Source organism: Falco cherrug, chromosome 6 (genome assembly GCF_023634085.1).
Source record: "Falco cherrug isolate bFalChe1 chromosome 6, bFalChe1.pri, whole genome shotgun sequence".
NCBI lineage: Eukaryota > Metazoa > Chordata > Aves > Falconiformes > Falconidae > Falco > Falco cherrug.
Genome location: NC_073702.1, coordinates 61212562 through 61228208, shown reverse-complemented (window position 1 = coordinate 61228208; position 15647 = coordinate 61212562). Strand labels below are relative to the sequence as shown.

At 38.7% G+C, this 15647-nt stretch overlaps 1 protein-coding gene across 2 annotated transcripts in view; it reads right to left on the bottom strand.

Moving 5' to 3' along the window:
- Positions 1–459: 459 nt before the first annotated feature.
- The window catches only part of MCM9 (minichromosome maintenance 9 homologous recombination repair factor), a 51169-nt gene continuing 35981 nt past the window's right edge, over positions 460–15647 (bottom strand). For both annotated transcript variants that reach the window (XM_055713439.1, XM_005445733.3), the window contains 6 exons: positions 13889–14063; positions 11823–12025; positions 10650–10853; positions 9110–9192; positions 3838–3983; positions 460–2682 (listed from right to left, as the gene is read on the bottom strand). In XM_055713439.1, the coding sequence (XP_055569414.1) occupies positions 1116–2682; positions 3838–3983; positions 9110–9192; positions 10650–10853; positions 11823–12025; positions 13889–14063 (2378 nt within the window). In that variant the 3' untranslated portion in view covers positions 460–1115. The remainder of the gene's footprint in view (positions 2683–3837; positions 3984–9109; positions 9193–10649; positions 10854–11822; positions 12026–13888; positions 14064–15647) is intronic.

Below are 15647 nucleotides of genomic sequence, written 5' to 3'. Positions count from 1 at the left end.
AACCACTCCATTCTCTGTTTACCTTGCAGGTAATAACAAGAATATTCTGTGGAGAATTCAAATACAGAAGAAACATACCAGACAAGTCACTGAAAGAAATTTAAGGCTTACCTTTCTCTGTAAACACATAATGCATTAGTAGATTAATTTCCCATTAGATAAATGAATGGCATCAGATGCAGCATGCTACAGAAGACGAACTGCATATCAGATGCAGTAAAACTCTAATCACAATTAAAATAGTCAAGTAAACATTATTTGAGTCAGAATCAAGCTACACTAGGGTAGCTCTTCACCATGATGTTAGGTTTGAAGTGTAGCTTCACGCCTACATTAAAGTGACCCTGGTTACTGAGGACTCCCATTCAATCACCTGAAATTTGTTGTCTCTGCAGTGGAGAACTGTATATTTATTACAGAGCTGGGTTTTGATAAAATTACTGAGAAGACAGACACAGATACTTTAAGCAGTGTATTTAAAACTGAAATTAAAGAAACAGAAACAAAAAGCTCTTGATCCATGCCTTCAACATCAGCACTGTGACAAGAAGCACAGTAACCAAAGATGCAGCAAAATTGTCATGATACCGATAATACAGAAATACCTACCATAGCATGATGATAAATCACAATATTGCTAACTATGCTGAGACAAACAGCATACATAGATGAACAAAATAGAATGATATGGCTTTAGCATCACCATTTGTCTAAAGTGGCATAGTCATTTGGAAGGACAATCTGAATCACATAGTTCTAACTGTTACATGAAATAAAGGATAACAGTCAATTAAGCCTGCTCATCTGCAAGATTCACTATACACTGGATATATGAACATAACCACACAAGTTTTCAGGTTATATCAGGTCAATCCGAATCAACTGATATAAGTAGTCTTGGGAAGAGTTTAGAAAACCGAAAACCACATTCAGGCCTGAAGTCTATGCAGTCCTTAGCTTACCTAAAGGTATATGGGACTTAAAGGAAGTATGCTTATGGGTATCAACAGAGGTCCAAGACGATTGTTTTTAAATGCTTTGTAAACTACAGATATGACCTACAGAAGGATGGAGACTCAGAAGAGCTGCATGTGAAGTAATGGGTAGGATACATGTTAGGTGCTTGGATTTTTCCTAACCTCTTCATTCCAGTCAAAATCTAATGTAGCATCATCTAGCTCTGCTATGGAGAAGAGAGATTTTTGTGTGACCACACTGGCTTTACTAGCATTTCCCAGCGCAAAACTCTTCCTTCCGCTAGGATTGCTCACGCGCACCTTCAGCAATGGGCTGTGGCTTTCCTTGTTAGTGTCAATGTTAATGGTAGGTGAGGTTTCTAATTTTGACTTAGGATGTGATGCAAAGGAGAATGTTGACAGTTTGACTAATGTACTGGAGTGCACCTTCCCTATGCCTGGGTCACCAAGCTTCTCCTCTCCCTCCCTTTTCTTTTCAGTGGGTGGAGATGGCACAGCATGAAAAGTGACATCAGAAAGCACTGTTACACTTCCTCTGATGTCTTTCCCTAAGGCCTGACTCCGTTGCTTTTCTCTCCCTTTATTATCAATTGATTGTTTTTCCAAACTATTTTTTCCTAAGCGAGTCAATGTCATCTTGCATTTCTCAGGGGGGCAGCATTCTTCTGGTAGCTGCTCTACCAGGAGGTGCTCTCCAGGCTTAAAAATAGTTTCACTCTGAAAAAGAGAAAATTCTTCATTTTTCTTCTCTGAAGAATGATCAAGTTTTGTCCTTGGTCTGAAAGAAAATTTAGCTAGTTTAGCTGCTGGAGGACTTTCGCTGTCAAGGATTTCTGGCTCATGGGAACTTACTACCTTTTTTTCCTTCACTGTTCGACCTTTACTTTGTTTCCTCATGGAAATTGTTGCAGGTTTTGCTGCTACAGATACACTGTTCTTTTCCTCCACTAGCACAGAATCTGCATCACTTGAAAGATCTGACAGGCCAGACCTGGGTAATACTGAAGGAACAGCATTTACCTCGGGGTCCTGTGTACTTGTAAAGAACCCATGTGATTTCTCTGTGTGCAGTCTCTGCCAGTTTTTAGAAACCCGTTGCGTAACTGAATCCGGCACACTAGCACTTGGTGATGCTGGGTCTTGAATATTTGCTTCTGAGGGAAAAGAGTTGTGTTCTTCAGTCCTTTTCCTGCTTCTCTTGGAAATTTTGTCTTGTTCCAAAGGAGCATGTAGATTGACAGCTGCTAATGACTCTTCCATTCCATTTCCCCTCCTTGGTATGCAGGCACTGCTTTCTTCAGAACAGAATGTTTTACAAAGGGTTTTCGAAGCCAAGTTATTTGGAGATATCTTGGGCACTGGAGGCTCTTTCTGAAAAGTTTCTTCAGCATCAGTGTTGCTCTCTCCCAGGCTATCAAACCATGCCAGGCTTCCATTATCACCTCTCTTACTATGTTTAATCAAGTGGTTTGTATTTTGGTTATTACCATGTGCTGGGTTGCACAAGGGTTCTAGATGTGTATCACCTTCACAGTTGCCTTCAGGCAAAGCAGGCTGTGGCCTGGAGTTACTGTCTTGTTGACTGGGAGGTTCTGACTGAGACATTTGCTTTGACTGTCCCAATACTTCCTTGTTCAAGCATCTTGTAGTAGTACTAAAACTCCTCTCTTCAGGCTGCAGCTGGCATGAATTTTCCTTTTGTAATCTATGAATGAAAAAAAAAAAAGCAATAGTAACTTATTTTTCATTTTCTTTTGTTATTGCATTAGTCATCCTTAATATGTATGAACGGTGAAAAGCTACAAAAAGGTTGTTACTAAGTTTCACATACAGCTCTGAAAGCTGGTGTTGCAGTCTGTGATCTTTCAGCACCTTCTACAGTGTGGCAGAATTCAGTGTTCCCAAGAGAAGACAGGCAGATGGACAGAGAAAACAACCACATAAATTTCATTTCCTTGGGAAACCAATCAGAAAAAAACCCCACCAAACAAATAGCTTTGCACTAATGCTAGAGGCCCTTAGGGATTACATATTTTGCAAGTATATCTAGAACAGGAACCTCATTAGATTTTATTTTGACCAATGCAAAGCCTCAAACGAGTTATCAGTATGGAAGATCTAGGTATTACTCGGCATAGTGGTTGCTGGTGGTTTTCTCTTACAATCACCATGCACTTAACATATCAAAACCTCCACATGACAGAGTGAAAGCATCTCAGAAACATATAAAACTTATCAGTCTGCAGCTATTAATATTCTCGGGGCCCTCCAAAACAACAGAGGTGCTAGAATGAGGGAACCTTCCAATCTCAGTATAGCTGGTACTCTGTTGTACCTAAACATATAATTTCCAAGGGAGATGATAGCATTCCATGTTTTGCTAAATAGTGCTTCTAACCATGACTGAAGAGCAGCCACATTCTATCCCTAAAGTGACTGCATTAGTGTAGGTAAAATGATTCCTATGCATTACAAACAGTTCCTCTGCTATATGAGAGAGAAAACACTGTATTTACATGTGTTTTAGAATCATTATTACAATTATTTACTAATATGCTTATTCTTAAAATTTTGATGGAAAGTAGCAGAAATTATCTCACTTATCAAGAAGGGCTAAAAGACACATGCTTGTTTTATTGAAATATAGTTTAGGGGAATGCATGGGAGAAGCTGTCTAACACAGACAGAATAGGTTGTTTTTAAAGAGGGCTACTTCAAAACAATCTCCCTGCTCATCCATGTCCTCTAAAGAACAAGTCCCTTCCCAATGTCAGATACTATTTTTAGACTCCCTCCAGATATTATTGTGAAACAATCCTTTTCCACTATTGAATTATTTTGTTACTTTGTGTATGATAACCTGTCAAGTCTTTGTAGCTCTTTCTGCAGAAGATCTTGCAGTCCCAGTAGCTCCAATATGAGTTCACACTGTGTTCGGTACTGTGCCATTGGATTTTCTGGAAATGAGGTGTGTAAGGCATTGATGCCTCCGAGGAGCGCACCCCCCTATGTCACCAAAGAGATTTTAAAAAAAAATAATAATGAAGCGATCTTTATTATTCAGCACCAAATTTAAACAGCAGAGACCATTTTATACACAATTCTGCCATAGATATTTTAAAGCTTAAGGCAGCACATATTTACTGAGTAACTGTATTCACACAAATAATCCCATTAGATCTGCTCACAAAGGCAAACTTGCTTGTACAGATAAAGCAATTATGATTAAGTTTGCAGTTTACTCATATGGGTTTATTTTTATTTATACAAAAAATGGAAAGTCCACTTAAGGCTTGAGAACACCATTACCAAAAATGGAAATCAGGATTAAAGAAATTTTCCAAATACCTTGTAAAAATTCCGCCCATATGAGCAACTTCTGTAACTGAAGTTCTAACTGCTAAAAGTTTTCATTAGCTTTGCCTAATTATTTAAATTGAAAGACCCGGGTATTAAGGCTTGTGAATACAGGGTAAATTGACAGGCAAAAATATTTCTGAATAGCACTTTAAGAGTAACTAACTATTCAGGAATAATCCCAGAGAGCAAGTGATTTTAATCTGGGGCAATTTTGCTGTCCCTTGTGAAAATGAAGTAGTTTTTATTTGGAAGAGAGCATCTGCACGAACGGATTTGTTCCACAACAAATAATCTAGAATAGCTCTGTAGTTTGTTGCTCTTTGGAAGAAACAACAACAATCTACCACAAACCCTCTATTTTGCCACAGATTAGCCAGCATTTACAGCTCCTGTCTGATCTATAAAGCTCAATACAACTAATGAACAAGATGCAGAGCAAGTGCCATGAGAGCAACAACAAAAGTCAGCGGAGTCTCTAGGACCGGAAATTGCCAAATATGACATCATGTGAACCACATGTTTTCATTTGTGGCAATTTCTGGGTTTTCCATTTTGAAATTTTAACATTTAGTATTAAAAATATGTAATTTTACATTGAAAAAACATCATTCTGGTGGCTAATTAAAGCCCTCTAAAACTACACAGTGCTAAAACTAAGGCTGCCCGTGCAACCATTAATGCATCCTATTGAAGCTACCACTTGGATTTTTTTTATCACTTCAGAAATATCATAGATCTGTTCCACCTAGTAGCATTGGTCTGTAGTCATGGCAGAGGCTGTTGCAGAACCTCTCTGCCATATTTGTTTCAAGGACTGGAAGGTTCGTAGTTAATGAGGCAGGGACAGTACGAAGGAAATCCCAGTCTCTTGGTTAGGACAGTTAAAAGCAGCTTAGTGTCTCTGACACTAAGTTCCAGTTCTTTTGATTCAGAATGAGCCAGTTAAGCAAAGGTTTTGAAAGGCAAATCTGCAACTGGAATCCTGACGTGGTGTGTGCACAGAAGGAAACCGCAGTCAACAGGAAATGTGTTCACTCAAAAGTGCTCCAACTCTGAAACTGGAGCCCTACCCATCTCTCATGGGATATGCTCCAGTGGACATTTTCTTATGGATCATGCATAATTCAGCTCCAGATCACAGAACAGGAGTAGCACCATCCCACCACTTCTCAAGGAGTGTGTGAAGATAAGTGAATTGGTTATTTCTGAAATACTCAAATACTCTGGAGATGAGTTCCACAAAAAAACACATGAAGAAATTGAGAATTCTATCTTTAGAACAGCAGGTAATAAACAAAACATTGAGCAAAACACTGACAAAGGATAGTTGCTTTTGGCTTGAGTACTGCCAACCTGTGACCTATGGATCCAATGGAGAAAAAAAAAAAGGAATACACCATTATGTATCTTGAGATACACACCCAGGGGGTACAATTATATCTTGCCCTCAATGACTTTCCAAGGCATTACTTGGCCATCACAATGAGCTTCTTTTAAATGTTCTTTTGTGCGTGTGTGTGTGAATTATAAGTGGGATTGGGACTGAATTTAAGATATCTGTGAAGTTTCACTCCTGTGCCGTCTCTGAGATATCTGGCACTCTGAGACTCTGAGATCTCTTTTTGAGTAGAGGAAGGCAGCTGTATGTGGAACTGAGAGCAGGGGATCTAGAATAGAGAGAGCAAAAAGTACTCCAGGGAAAGTTAGTGCAAAGGAAGGGTGTAAAAGTGCCTAAGGATGGGAAGACAAAATGTGAAAAGGGAGTAAAAGGACAGAGATTGGAAAGGAAACAAAACAAGGCTGGAAACGTGACCAAGAGAAGGAGGGAGACAATGCTAACAAAGAGGAAATGAGGCAAAGAAAAGATCAAGGGCGGGTTGGGGGGGTTAGAATATGATCACAAAGACAAAGTAGGAAAGAGAAAAATAATGGTGAGTTAGAGGACAAACTAAGAATCTCAACAACCTAGGCTGGTGATGAAAATAGGATAGTACTCCTTCACACAATGAGGAGAGGGCTCAAAAAAAATATTTGAACACTGACCTCAGAACTGTGAAGTTTGATCATATACTGGCAAGAATATGACTTTTTGTACAAGCTGCAAAGACTTCAAAGACAGTGTCGAAGACAGTGTTTGCTGAGCTGAAAGGTGGCAGCTAGTCCTTCAAGAATGGCACTGGTACTTCCCCATTTACAGCCTCATTCTAAAGACTGACAGGCAGGAAAAACATTATATATATATATATATTTATTTTTTTTTAGAAGGGATCATTTTCTGAAAATAAACTTTTGCATGTAACTTCTGAGTTTTTTTTAATAAAACAAATAAATCACTTGCTTCAAAAAGAAACTGTTCCAGTGATTAATTTATACTTTCCAGGAGGAAAGTAAAATTTGGCCTTAAATAGCAGATCCCTAGCAAAAATGAACACATTTGCCTACTTGCTTGTAAGTGAAGAGTGGAGCAAATATGATGAGCATACCAACTACTCCCAGGTAAGTCTTCTGCAGTCAAAATTCAGGCAAATTTCTCACTGACTTATTAAATAGATACTCATTATGCAAACTGCTGCCCTTGAAGGCAGGTCTGTTTATATATGAAAAAGTGACCATAGTTAAAACAATTCTTTTACATTTATTCATGCTGACGACGAAGTAGAGAGATATACAGATGATAATACACTTTCATTACTATTATATACATATATTCCACTTCTTGTCATTATGGAAAAAAGCTGACAATTTCAGATCTCTTATATCCAAAACCATACTGCTTTGAAATCACTGTCCCATCAAGTTCCCATATAGTTAATTACAGGTTTAATTACAGTTAATGAACATTTCTGTGATATATTCTGCTGTTTCAACTGGATATATTAGTACAGTTTCTTAATTTAACTTAGGTGCAGCACTGTCATTGAAAAGCTGAGCTTTTCAAAACAGTGCAAGATGAATTGCAGCAGACAGAGACATAATCTTTTGCTACTTAATAAGGTCAGGCCCTGTAGTATTTTTGAGACAAATTCCATTTGCAAGACTCTGCAGTAGATTATCCATGGCATAAACTGCAATTAGTCTATCAACCCTCACTGAAAGAACAAGGGACATCGCAAGTTCCCACCTGCCATATGTAACTTTGTGCATCTATATGGAAGAGCTATATCTCTGAAAAAGGACCATATCTACTCCTGCAAAGGTCTTTCAGGTCCACTGAGCTATCAGGTACTACATAAAATTGTTTTAAATTGAATAAAGTCACATCAGCCTATACAGAAACATAGGAAATGCCATTTTGGCTAAGACCAGTCATCTGTGCAGTACAGTACACCATCTCTGACTGAGTCAAAACCAAATAGTTCAGATGTGCTAAAACCCCCGGTGCATAAAACTTCATATAATCTGCTTATGATAATTTTTGCTATACTCCAAAGCATGAAGATTTATTTCCCTTCAAAGTGTTCTGTCTGATGTAATAGCATCCATATTATTTTCCACATTTCCATTTAAAAAAAGCTTCTATCAGATTCACATTCCTTTTATTAATTCTAAATGTGTTGTTTGTTCTTTACATTCAACACCCTAATAATGTTAACCCAAAATCTAGCCTTCCACATTTTTCAACGCCTTTTTATATAGAAACATTACACAAATACGTGTGCTAATGTGAATACACAATTTTCAGTGCAGCCAAAGCTTTGGAATGTTAAGGTTTATCAAAGTAAAATTAAGTCTTCTAAAAGCTCTGAGTTTTAGTATCACCACCAACGTATTTTAAACAGATCTAATGGCAAAATAAAAGTGTAGGTCTTGGCAACTGTTTGAAACCTGCTTCAAAAAAATGCTTTGGTTCTTTCATGCCTAGTTAATGAGTGACAAGTAGTATCATGGAAGAAACACCCATCAGAGACTACTAAACACAGCAATATGGAGACAGTATCTGCCTCAGGAGGTCTTTAAAATGTAGACTACCAAAAGTCAACAGTATGCCAAAACTTCACTTAGACTGCAATGTCTATAAAAAACCAGTACCAGGCCTTACCACTGATCCTGACTTTTCAGTATAATCTTGTAGAAGAATGGCTGCAGAACCATGGCCTTAGAATCTCTGAAGATCTGCACAATCCAGGCCTGGTATTAGAATAGGCCTGTAATCAGAATTGTACTGAAGTTGCTGTGCTGAAGTTAACAAGAAAGGTAGCCTTGAGCTATTCTTGAATCCTGAGACCAAGTAATTCTGTTGTGCCAACAGGCCGTGGCTGTAACAAGATACAGCTGCTGGGAAAGCAGGTGCAGGGCCAAGAGAGATAGGGACCGGTATGGGAAAGTAGGGAGTAACAAACTACAAGGCTGAAGCACAGCAACACAATTAGCTACATGGATAGAATGCTTATTTTAGTCATGATAATTAGGGGTGTGAGAACCGCGTGTGTTTAGAGACTACTAACCAATTATATTTCTGCTTTACGAATATGCATGTGTATTGGTTCTATATCAGTAGTGTTAGAAACTAATGAAGTTGAGCAAGATGCATAACTCATATTGAGCGTCTTCTTGTCTCCGGCGAACCCTTCTTCCAACATAATCTCTGTTTAAGGATTTTAATAAATCAAGAAGGACAAAAAATGATTTATCAAGGTCTCTGATGACCTACTTTCCATGAGTCCATGAAACCTTCTCCAAAGAGATGAAAGGAGCTGACGTGTATCTACATGATAAACTGAATCCCTTAAATCGGGTATTGCAGCAATGGCAATGTCTGCAAGAAACCTTACCTGCATAGAAGATTCCATCACTGATACCACAGTTACAGCATCTTCCAAAGTCACAGTATCCCTAAACATCAGCCGGGCATGAGCTATCAAAAATAAATGAGTATTGAAAGCAAGCATTACCAAAGTCAAAAAGCACCTTTTTGTACTAGAAGGGACAGGACATTTCTTCAAATTTCTTCAGTTCTTCAAACAGTCATGTATGGGCCTAACTTAAAAATGAATATAATCCTTTTGATTTTAGTGTCAATTTCAACAGGAATTGGAAGACTTGGTTTTACTAGTAAAGAATGTAATATGACTTTCAGATTATAGTTACAGTGACAGTTCCAATGAGCAAAATGCTCAAGCTAAAAATTGTAAAGTGCTGGATATCACAACAAAGAGTGTGATAAGACACATCCCTATCTATATAGGTACATGTCATGACCATAAAGTAAAAAATTAAGCCTAACTTTCATCATAGGTCAGAAGAGATTTGATTTCCTCTAATTGGTCTGTGTCACAAATTCAGTATTATTTAGAACGCTTTTCTCTACAATAGCTTTATTTTTTCTTCTTCTCTTTTTTAAGACAGCAAAACAAAACTAATTTTGGAAATGGATATAATACAAATAATTTACTACATGAAGCTCTCCTCCTAACTGGCCATGGAAACACCCACAGTTCTTATTCAGCCAGAGAAAGGCAGGTTAATTAATATAATCTATACAGTACTTAGAAAGAACCAAATCCTACTAAAAGCCCCAGTCATGTGAACACATAAGAATGGAAGAAACTCTGAATGTGAAAATAACATGTGAATCCCTGAAAGTTAGGAACGTCTTTCACTTAAATAATTTTCCCCCCAAAATGGAGAACAAAATATAAACATCTCATGCAGGAAGCACTACATTGCTGACTGGCATATACAAGCATATAGACCATTTACGATTGTTATACAAAAATACAGTCCATTCTTCTAAATTAATCCTGAAAATATTTGATATATTTTATAAAACAAAATCCTGTTAAGACAGAAACCTATTGCTTTATCTGTTTTTGTTCTTATAAATGAAGAACAAATGAAGAATGAATGCACTCAAGAGTTGGAAATGCTGAAGTCATATTGCAAAATACAGACTTGATTATTGATACTGAAGGAAAAAAAGATGTTTTTGATGTTATATTAATTTTAGGATAGAAGCAAATACTTGACCCAAATGAAGTAAAGTGAATCCTGAGACTGCTTTTCATGAAGATACATAACTTCTGAGATTTCTCTCTCAAGTGTGACTTCTTCCAGTGTTTTTTTTTTTATTATGGGTGTGAGAATGGCAAAATTAAAACTGATTTTGATACTCTAAGTGTAAGATCCTTTCCCACATTCAAAATCTCGAACCCCAAGTCTCTTAGATTAAAAAGATGAAACAATACAAGAATCACCTATCCCTACCTCTATGGAGAAGCTGCTACTCTGCTTACTGGCTATAATTATACTCCTGATCTATTCATTTTATAAAGGTTAATTGTTAGACTAAAAATAAAATTGCCACAGCCTTACCTTCTGCAAGGCGTATCAAACTCTCTAATAAGCGAATGGTAGTTCGGGCAGCGTTTCTGCAGTCACTCTGACGCTGCATTTGATAGTAGCTTACAAGGATCAGGTTGCTCTCATCAGACAATTTTGGCTGTATGCTTTTTATAAGGCAGAAGTAGGTTTTCATCTTTTCCATGCTCCACAGCTTTTCTGATTTGCTTGGGCAACCTGTGTTACAACTGTCTAGTCAGTAATTCTATAACAACAGACATCAAGTTTTTCTTAAGGATTCCTCTTAAATAGACTATAAAAGACACACTACTTTATTTTTGCGGCATACTGGGTTGTCTGTATACTAGTCCTCAAGGACTTGGTCAAATTTCAGTGTGGAATTTTACACATCATCCAGTGCCTCCCCTATCAAAATCCACAGTAAAGCCTCCAGTAATTGGAACAGAACTGCTGTCAGACTCACTGCCCACCAGATGGTACAGTCAGTGCTATGTGCTCTAGTATTCATTAAAATGTAAAATGCTACTTGAATATAGGTGCTCTCTCTGGCAGTTTACCTACTTTGTAGGAGCCAAAAGCTACCTGCCATATTCTGAACATCCTTTGCAGGGAAACATTTTGGGAAGGGAAGGAAGCTTGCTGAAGAAGCTTCCTCTAACCACTTCTTCCCTAATGAGGATCAAAGTCATGTTCCTGAAGTGGATGGAGAAGGGGCTGGCTAAAATCAAATCACACTGCCTCCCCTAATTCCAGAGCATAGCTCCACATAGGGAACACTACCGTCAATTCTTTGAGCCCTGCAGCACATGCAGCTCAGGTTTGGTCTGACTGAATTAAGTTTCCCGTTAACAGCATGTACAGCTGCATGGTGTGTAGGAACTGCATATCAAGCAATGCAAAGGTGCAATATAGAAACTATCCATTTACTGAGTGGTCTGGGCCAAAATCTCTTGTAAATGATCATAGAATAAAAGTACAGTGTTCTCAGCTCACCCCTGTTAATTAATTAGCGTCCTCTATCTTACTCCTGCTTGAAAAATAACCATACCGCAGGAAACTACCATAGGAAAAATGTCAACACTAATTAATATGAGCGACTCAAGACTCAAACTAAACTGAAAGGTGAGGAAATTAAACCCTAGCAAACAAACAAAACACCTCATAATACAAAAAGACTACTCTTACCTTTATTCTGCAAGATGAAGGATGAAATGATGCGGTCCCATTCCTCATTCTTTGTATCTAACAATACTAAGACCATGTCAAATCTGCTCAATAGGGGACTGCCAAGAGCTATGTTGACAGAGACAGACTCCTTTGGGTCATAATGGCCTTTTGGGTTTGTTGCTGCCAGGATAGTTGTCCTTGTATTAAGCTTGCACACCAAACTAGAGAAAAGTATGGTGAACGTTATGGTTGAATTAAACTGGGTGGGGGAAATCATTCCAAAGTGTTAAAAATTATGACATCTTTATGTTATAAAGAGCACATCTTACCTTGAAAGATCATAAGAGCTAAATAACATATGCACAATTATTATATTAGTATCGATTATATATACAGCATTTCTCAGTCAGAGAACAGCAAATACACAGAAAGACAGTGATCAGCATACCAGAAGTAACTAAGCAATATTGCTATGAGTGACCTTGATGTTACAGCTAGGTCCTTAAGTGGCGAACACCAACATAATTTTTCAGAAACAAATATTATTTTTCTGATGTATACAGTATAGAAACACTTTTTTTATGCTGGAAGTAATATTTTAGCTTAATTCACATTTTAAGAAAGCAAAATAAAATGTAATACAAACCTATGGTTTATTCCTGTAAGTAAACATGTTATTAATATGAACCCAACCAACCAATGACAGCAGCCATATCAACTGTTTCTCCAGGGAAATAGCCATTTTCCTCTCTTAACCATGCTATCCTGGCATGTGTTTGTAGATGTGGGGAGAGATTATTTTTATTCTAGTAGTCCAAATGTAATCTTTTTAGTTAAGGCAGCAGAACAAGTATTCTAACTTTGGTTTGTCACTGAGCTATTTCTAGTCAGCTCCTGAGTAACTGCTGCCTCGTGTCCAAAGTTCTGTAACTGCGAGGAAGGCCCATAGATTTTCTATTAGCTTATACCAATGGGAAAAAAAACCAACCTACCTCCCTTGCACCAAAATAAGATCTTAAATTAATAAAGTGCTTAACTTATCTGTGCTAAGTTACTACTTAAAAAATCCTCACTGTATGTAGTCCTTAAAAGTGACCAACTGAGGCTGTATGTGCAAGTTAGCAAACTGTGTTTTGGGGTCTACAAAATCCAACCAACTGCAACAAGGAACCCAGCTAAAATACACTGCTGTCTTACTACCTAGACAGGACCATGTTGATTCCAAATATTTGTCCCCAGCTGCATTACTGGCAAAGGCTAGTGATCATCCAGGCGAGGGCGACACTACCTGTCCACTGTCTGCCAAGAAGGGCAGAGAGCTTCAGTGGAGATGCTCACAATAAAGAACAAAAGAACGGACATGATCAGTCAAGAGGAGCCAAGATGTGATTGGAGCAGGAACTGAGTTGTCTGCAACAAGAAGGAATATGGAAAGGGAGATGCTTTTTGAGATTTCAGCAATACCAGTCAAGAAATTATTTAGGCCTGGACAAGAGCTGCATATGAGTGACAGAACGAGATACGAGCTCAAAGATCAAAGTGGTAGGGGGTGGAAATAGCAGATCTGAACACACTCTACTTTGAAAAAGAAAGCAAGGAGCTTAAAGTAAGCAGGAGTTATATTTAGCCATGCCCAACATACAAAATTCAGCAGCCTGGAAATCTCTTGGTATTTTGTTACTATGCAGTATTACTGGATTTTAGAAAAGGAAGTCCTGCTTTCTGAGTTCCAATAAAAAATTCACAAAATTCCCTATTTCACGTATGATTATTATGACCACTCACCGCAAAGGACATGAAAAAGAACACCAAGGTTTTGTAGGAAAGTGCCCTGGTACAGTGTTAGACTGAAAATCCAACAGTGAAAAAGGTATGTATTTATTCTCATCGCTTTGCAACCTCTGGTCCAGTGCACTGCCCTTTGAAATGTTGACTCATCTAGTTTAAGAATACATCTGAGAAAAAAACTATTAAGTACATCCAAGAAAACAGATATATTTAATCAGCACGACAAACCTTCCAACTTCTAAGTACAAGGGAAACAGCTTAAATATTTTTATCACATATGTTAACATGCTACTTACCCTGCCTTTGCAACACTAATAGTTTGTTGCTCCATCGCTTCATGGATACTGGTTCTGTCATGTTCTTTGATACTATTGAACTCGTCAATGCAACAAAGGCCTCCATCTGCAAGCACCAGTGCTCCAGCTTCCAAGTTCCACTCCCCCAAGTCCTTCACAGCAGTCACTGTCAGACCTGAAGAATCAATTACTTCAGTCAGTCTTTTCCTTAAAATGCCCGAGTGCACTTGAGCGAAAGAAAGGGACCCAGTGCACTGGCTTGTGCCATGGACAGAAGGCAAACCAGCAGGTTAGCTCCACCACGTACCTCTACCATGTAACTCACTTTACACCAACTGCTAAGAAGTCCCACTAGTGTTCAGCAGGTTAGCCTAGATCTGTGAGGCAGATTCTGTTAAGCTTCCCATGTTTGATAGTGACTTGTTTTAGGACTTCATTAACTTAACGAAAGAGATTAGGGTAGGAAGACTAAACCCACCAGATCAAATTGAAGATTAGGGCAAATGCAAAGGTCACAAAATTATGGAATGGACCCATACAGCTCCTTCTCCCCATCAAGTACTAAAACAGACAAGAATTTTGGAGATGGAAAGCAGTTTGGAAAAAAAATATTATTTCAAATGTCTTTTAATTCCTGGCCCCAGGAAGTGGAGACAAATTCTCGCCTTAAACTAAGGCAATCAAATTTCTTTATAAGATTTTGAGTCGCTCTAAGCATTAAGTAAAAATTGAAATCAAAAGATGCCCAAGGACAAAATGGGGGATGGGGGGGGGGGTGGGTGGGGTGGGAAACCTCCCAGTAAATCTACACATGATACAACACCAGGAACATGGCAGGTCAAAAACTGCACAACTGTGAAAATGGTCACTCATTATCAGGTATATGCAGCTCCTTTCAAACCTTCTATTCCCTATTCCCTATTCCCCATTCCCCAGATTCTACTCTATCTTTAGTTATCCTTTTTCACTCCAGTGTTCAGCTCAAAATATCCTAGTGGTTGACAAGCTGCAACCAGTGTAAAATCTCCTGGAGTGCTATGGCAAAACCTGCCCAAGAATCCTACCTCCTGCCTAACTTCCCTTGGTTCAGGGAGGAGAGGCTGCAAAGGCCCTCTCATCGCTGTGCAGCTCACCACAGCAGCCATTTGTTTGCAAACGGCCAGCATAAACTTATCAGAAATGTATGTTTACTGATAATATAACGTGTACTTTAGCCTGTTGTGAAGAACCTCCTCCACTATGTCCAATGTTGCTTGGTTTCCTGGACTCCACACTGAACAACTTGAGCAGTCAATCATATCGCAGAATTATAAAAATGCAAAATAACCTCTAGCCTTCTGTCAGATGTGGAGAATGTTATTAAAAAAGCAACAGATCAGGCAAGTATCAGATGATGACACTTCTTTGTAAATACAAACTAAGCATCATTTTTCCCAATCTTGCATGGCCCTGGAATTTTACTGAAGGCTGAGGCCTCTGTGCCTCAGGGCTGTGCTCTGGCTTGCTGCAGACCTGGCAGCACTCTGCTCCTGCCAGCAGGGCTCAGCCTTCCCATGCAGGTGGAAAGATGGCTCCTACACGCCCTCCTGCTGCACATACTCCACTGCAGTCAAGGGCTCCCTGCAGAGAGTACTAGAGCCTGGCTATGTATTTATTTCCACACAGAATCTTCCTTCGTGCTGAGGGTACACAACTCTCACTCCCTGAGCCCCGAGCACTTTCTCATCTCCCCCTTTCAACCCCCAGAAGCGTGAGGTAT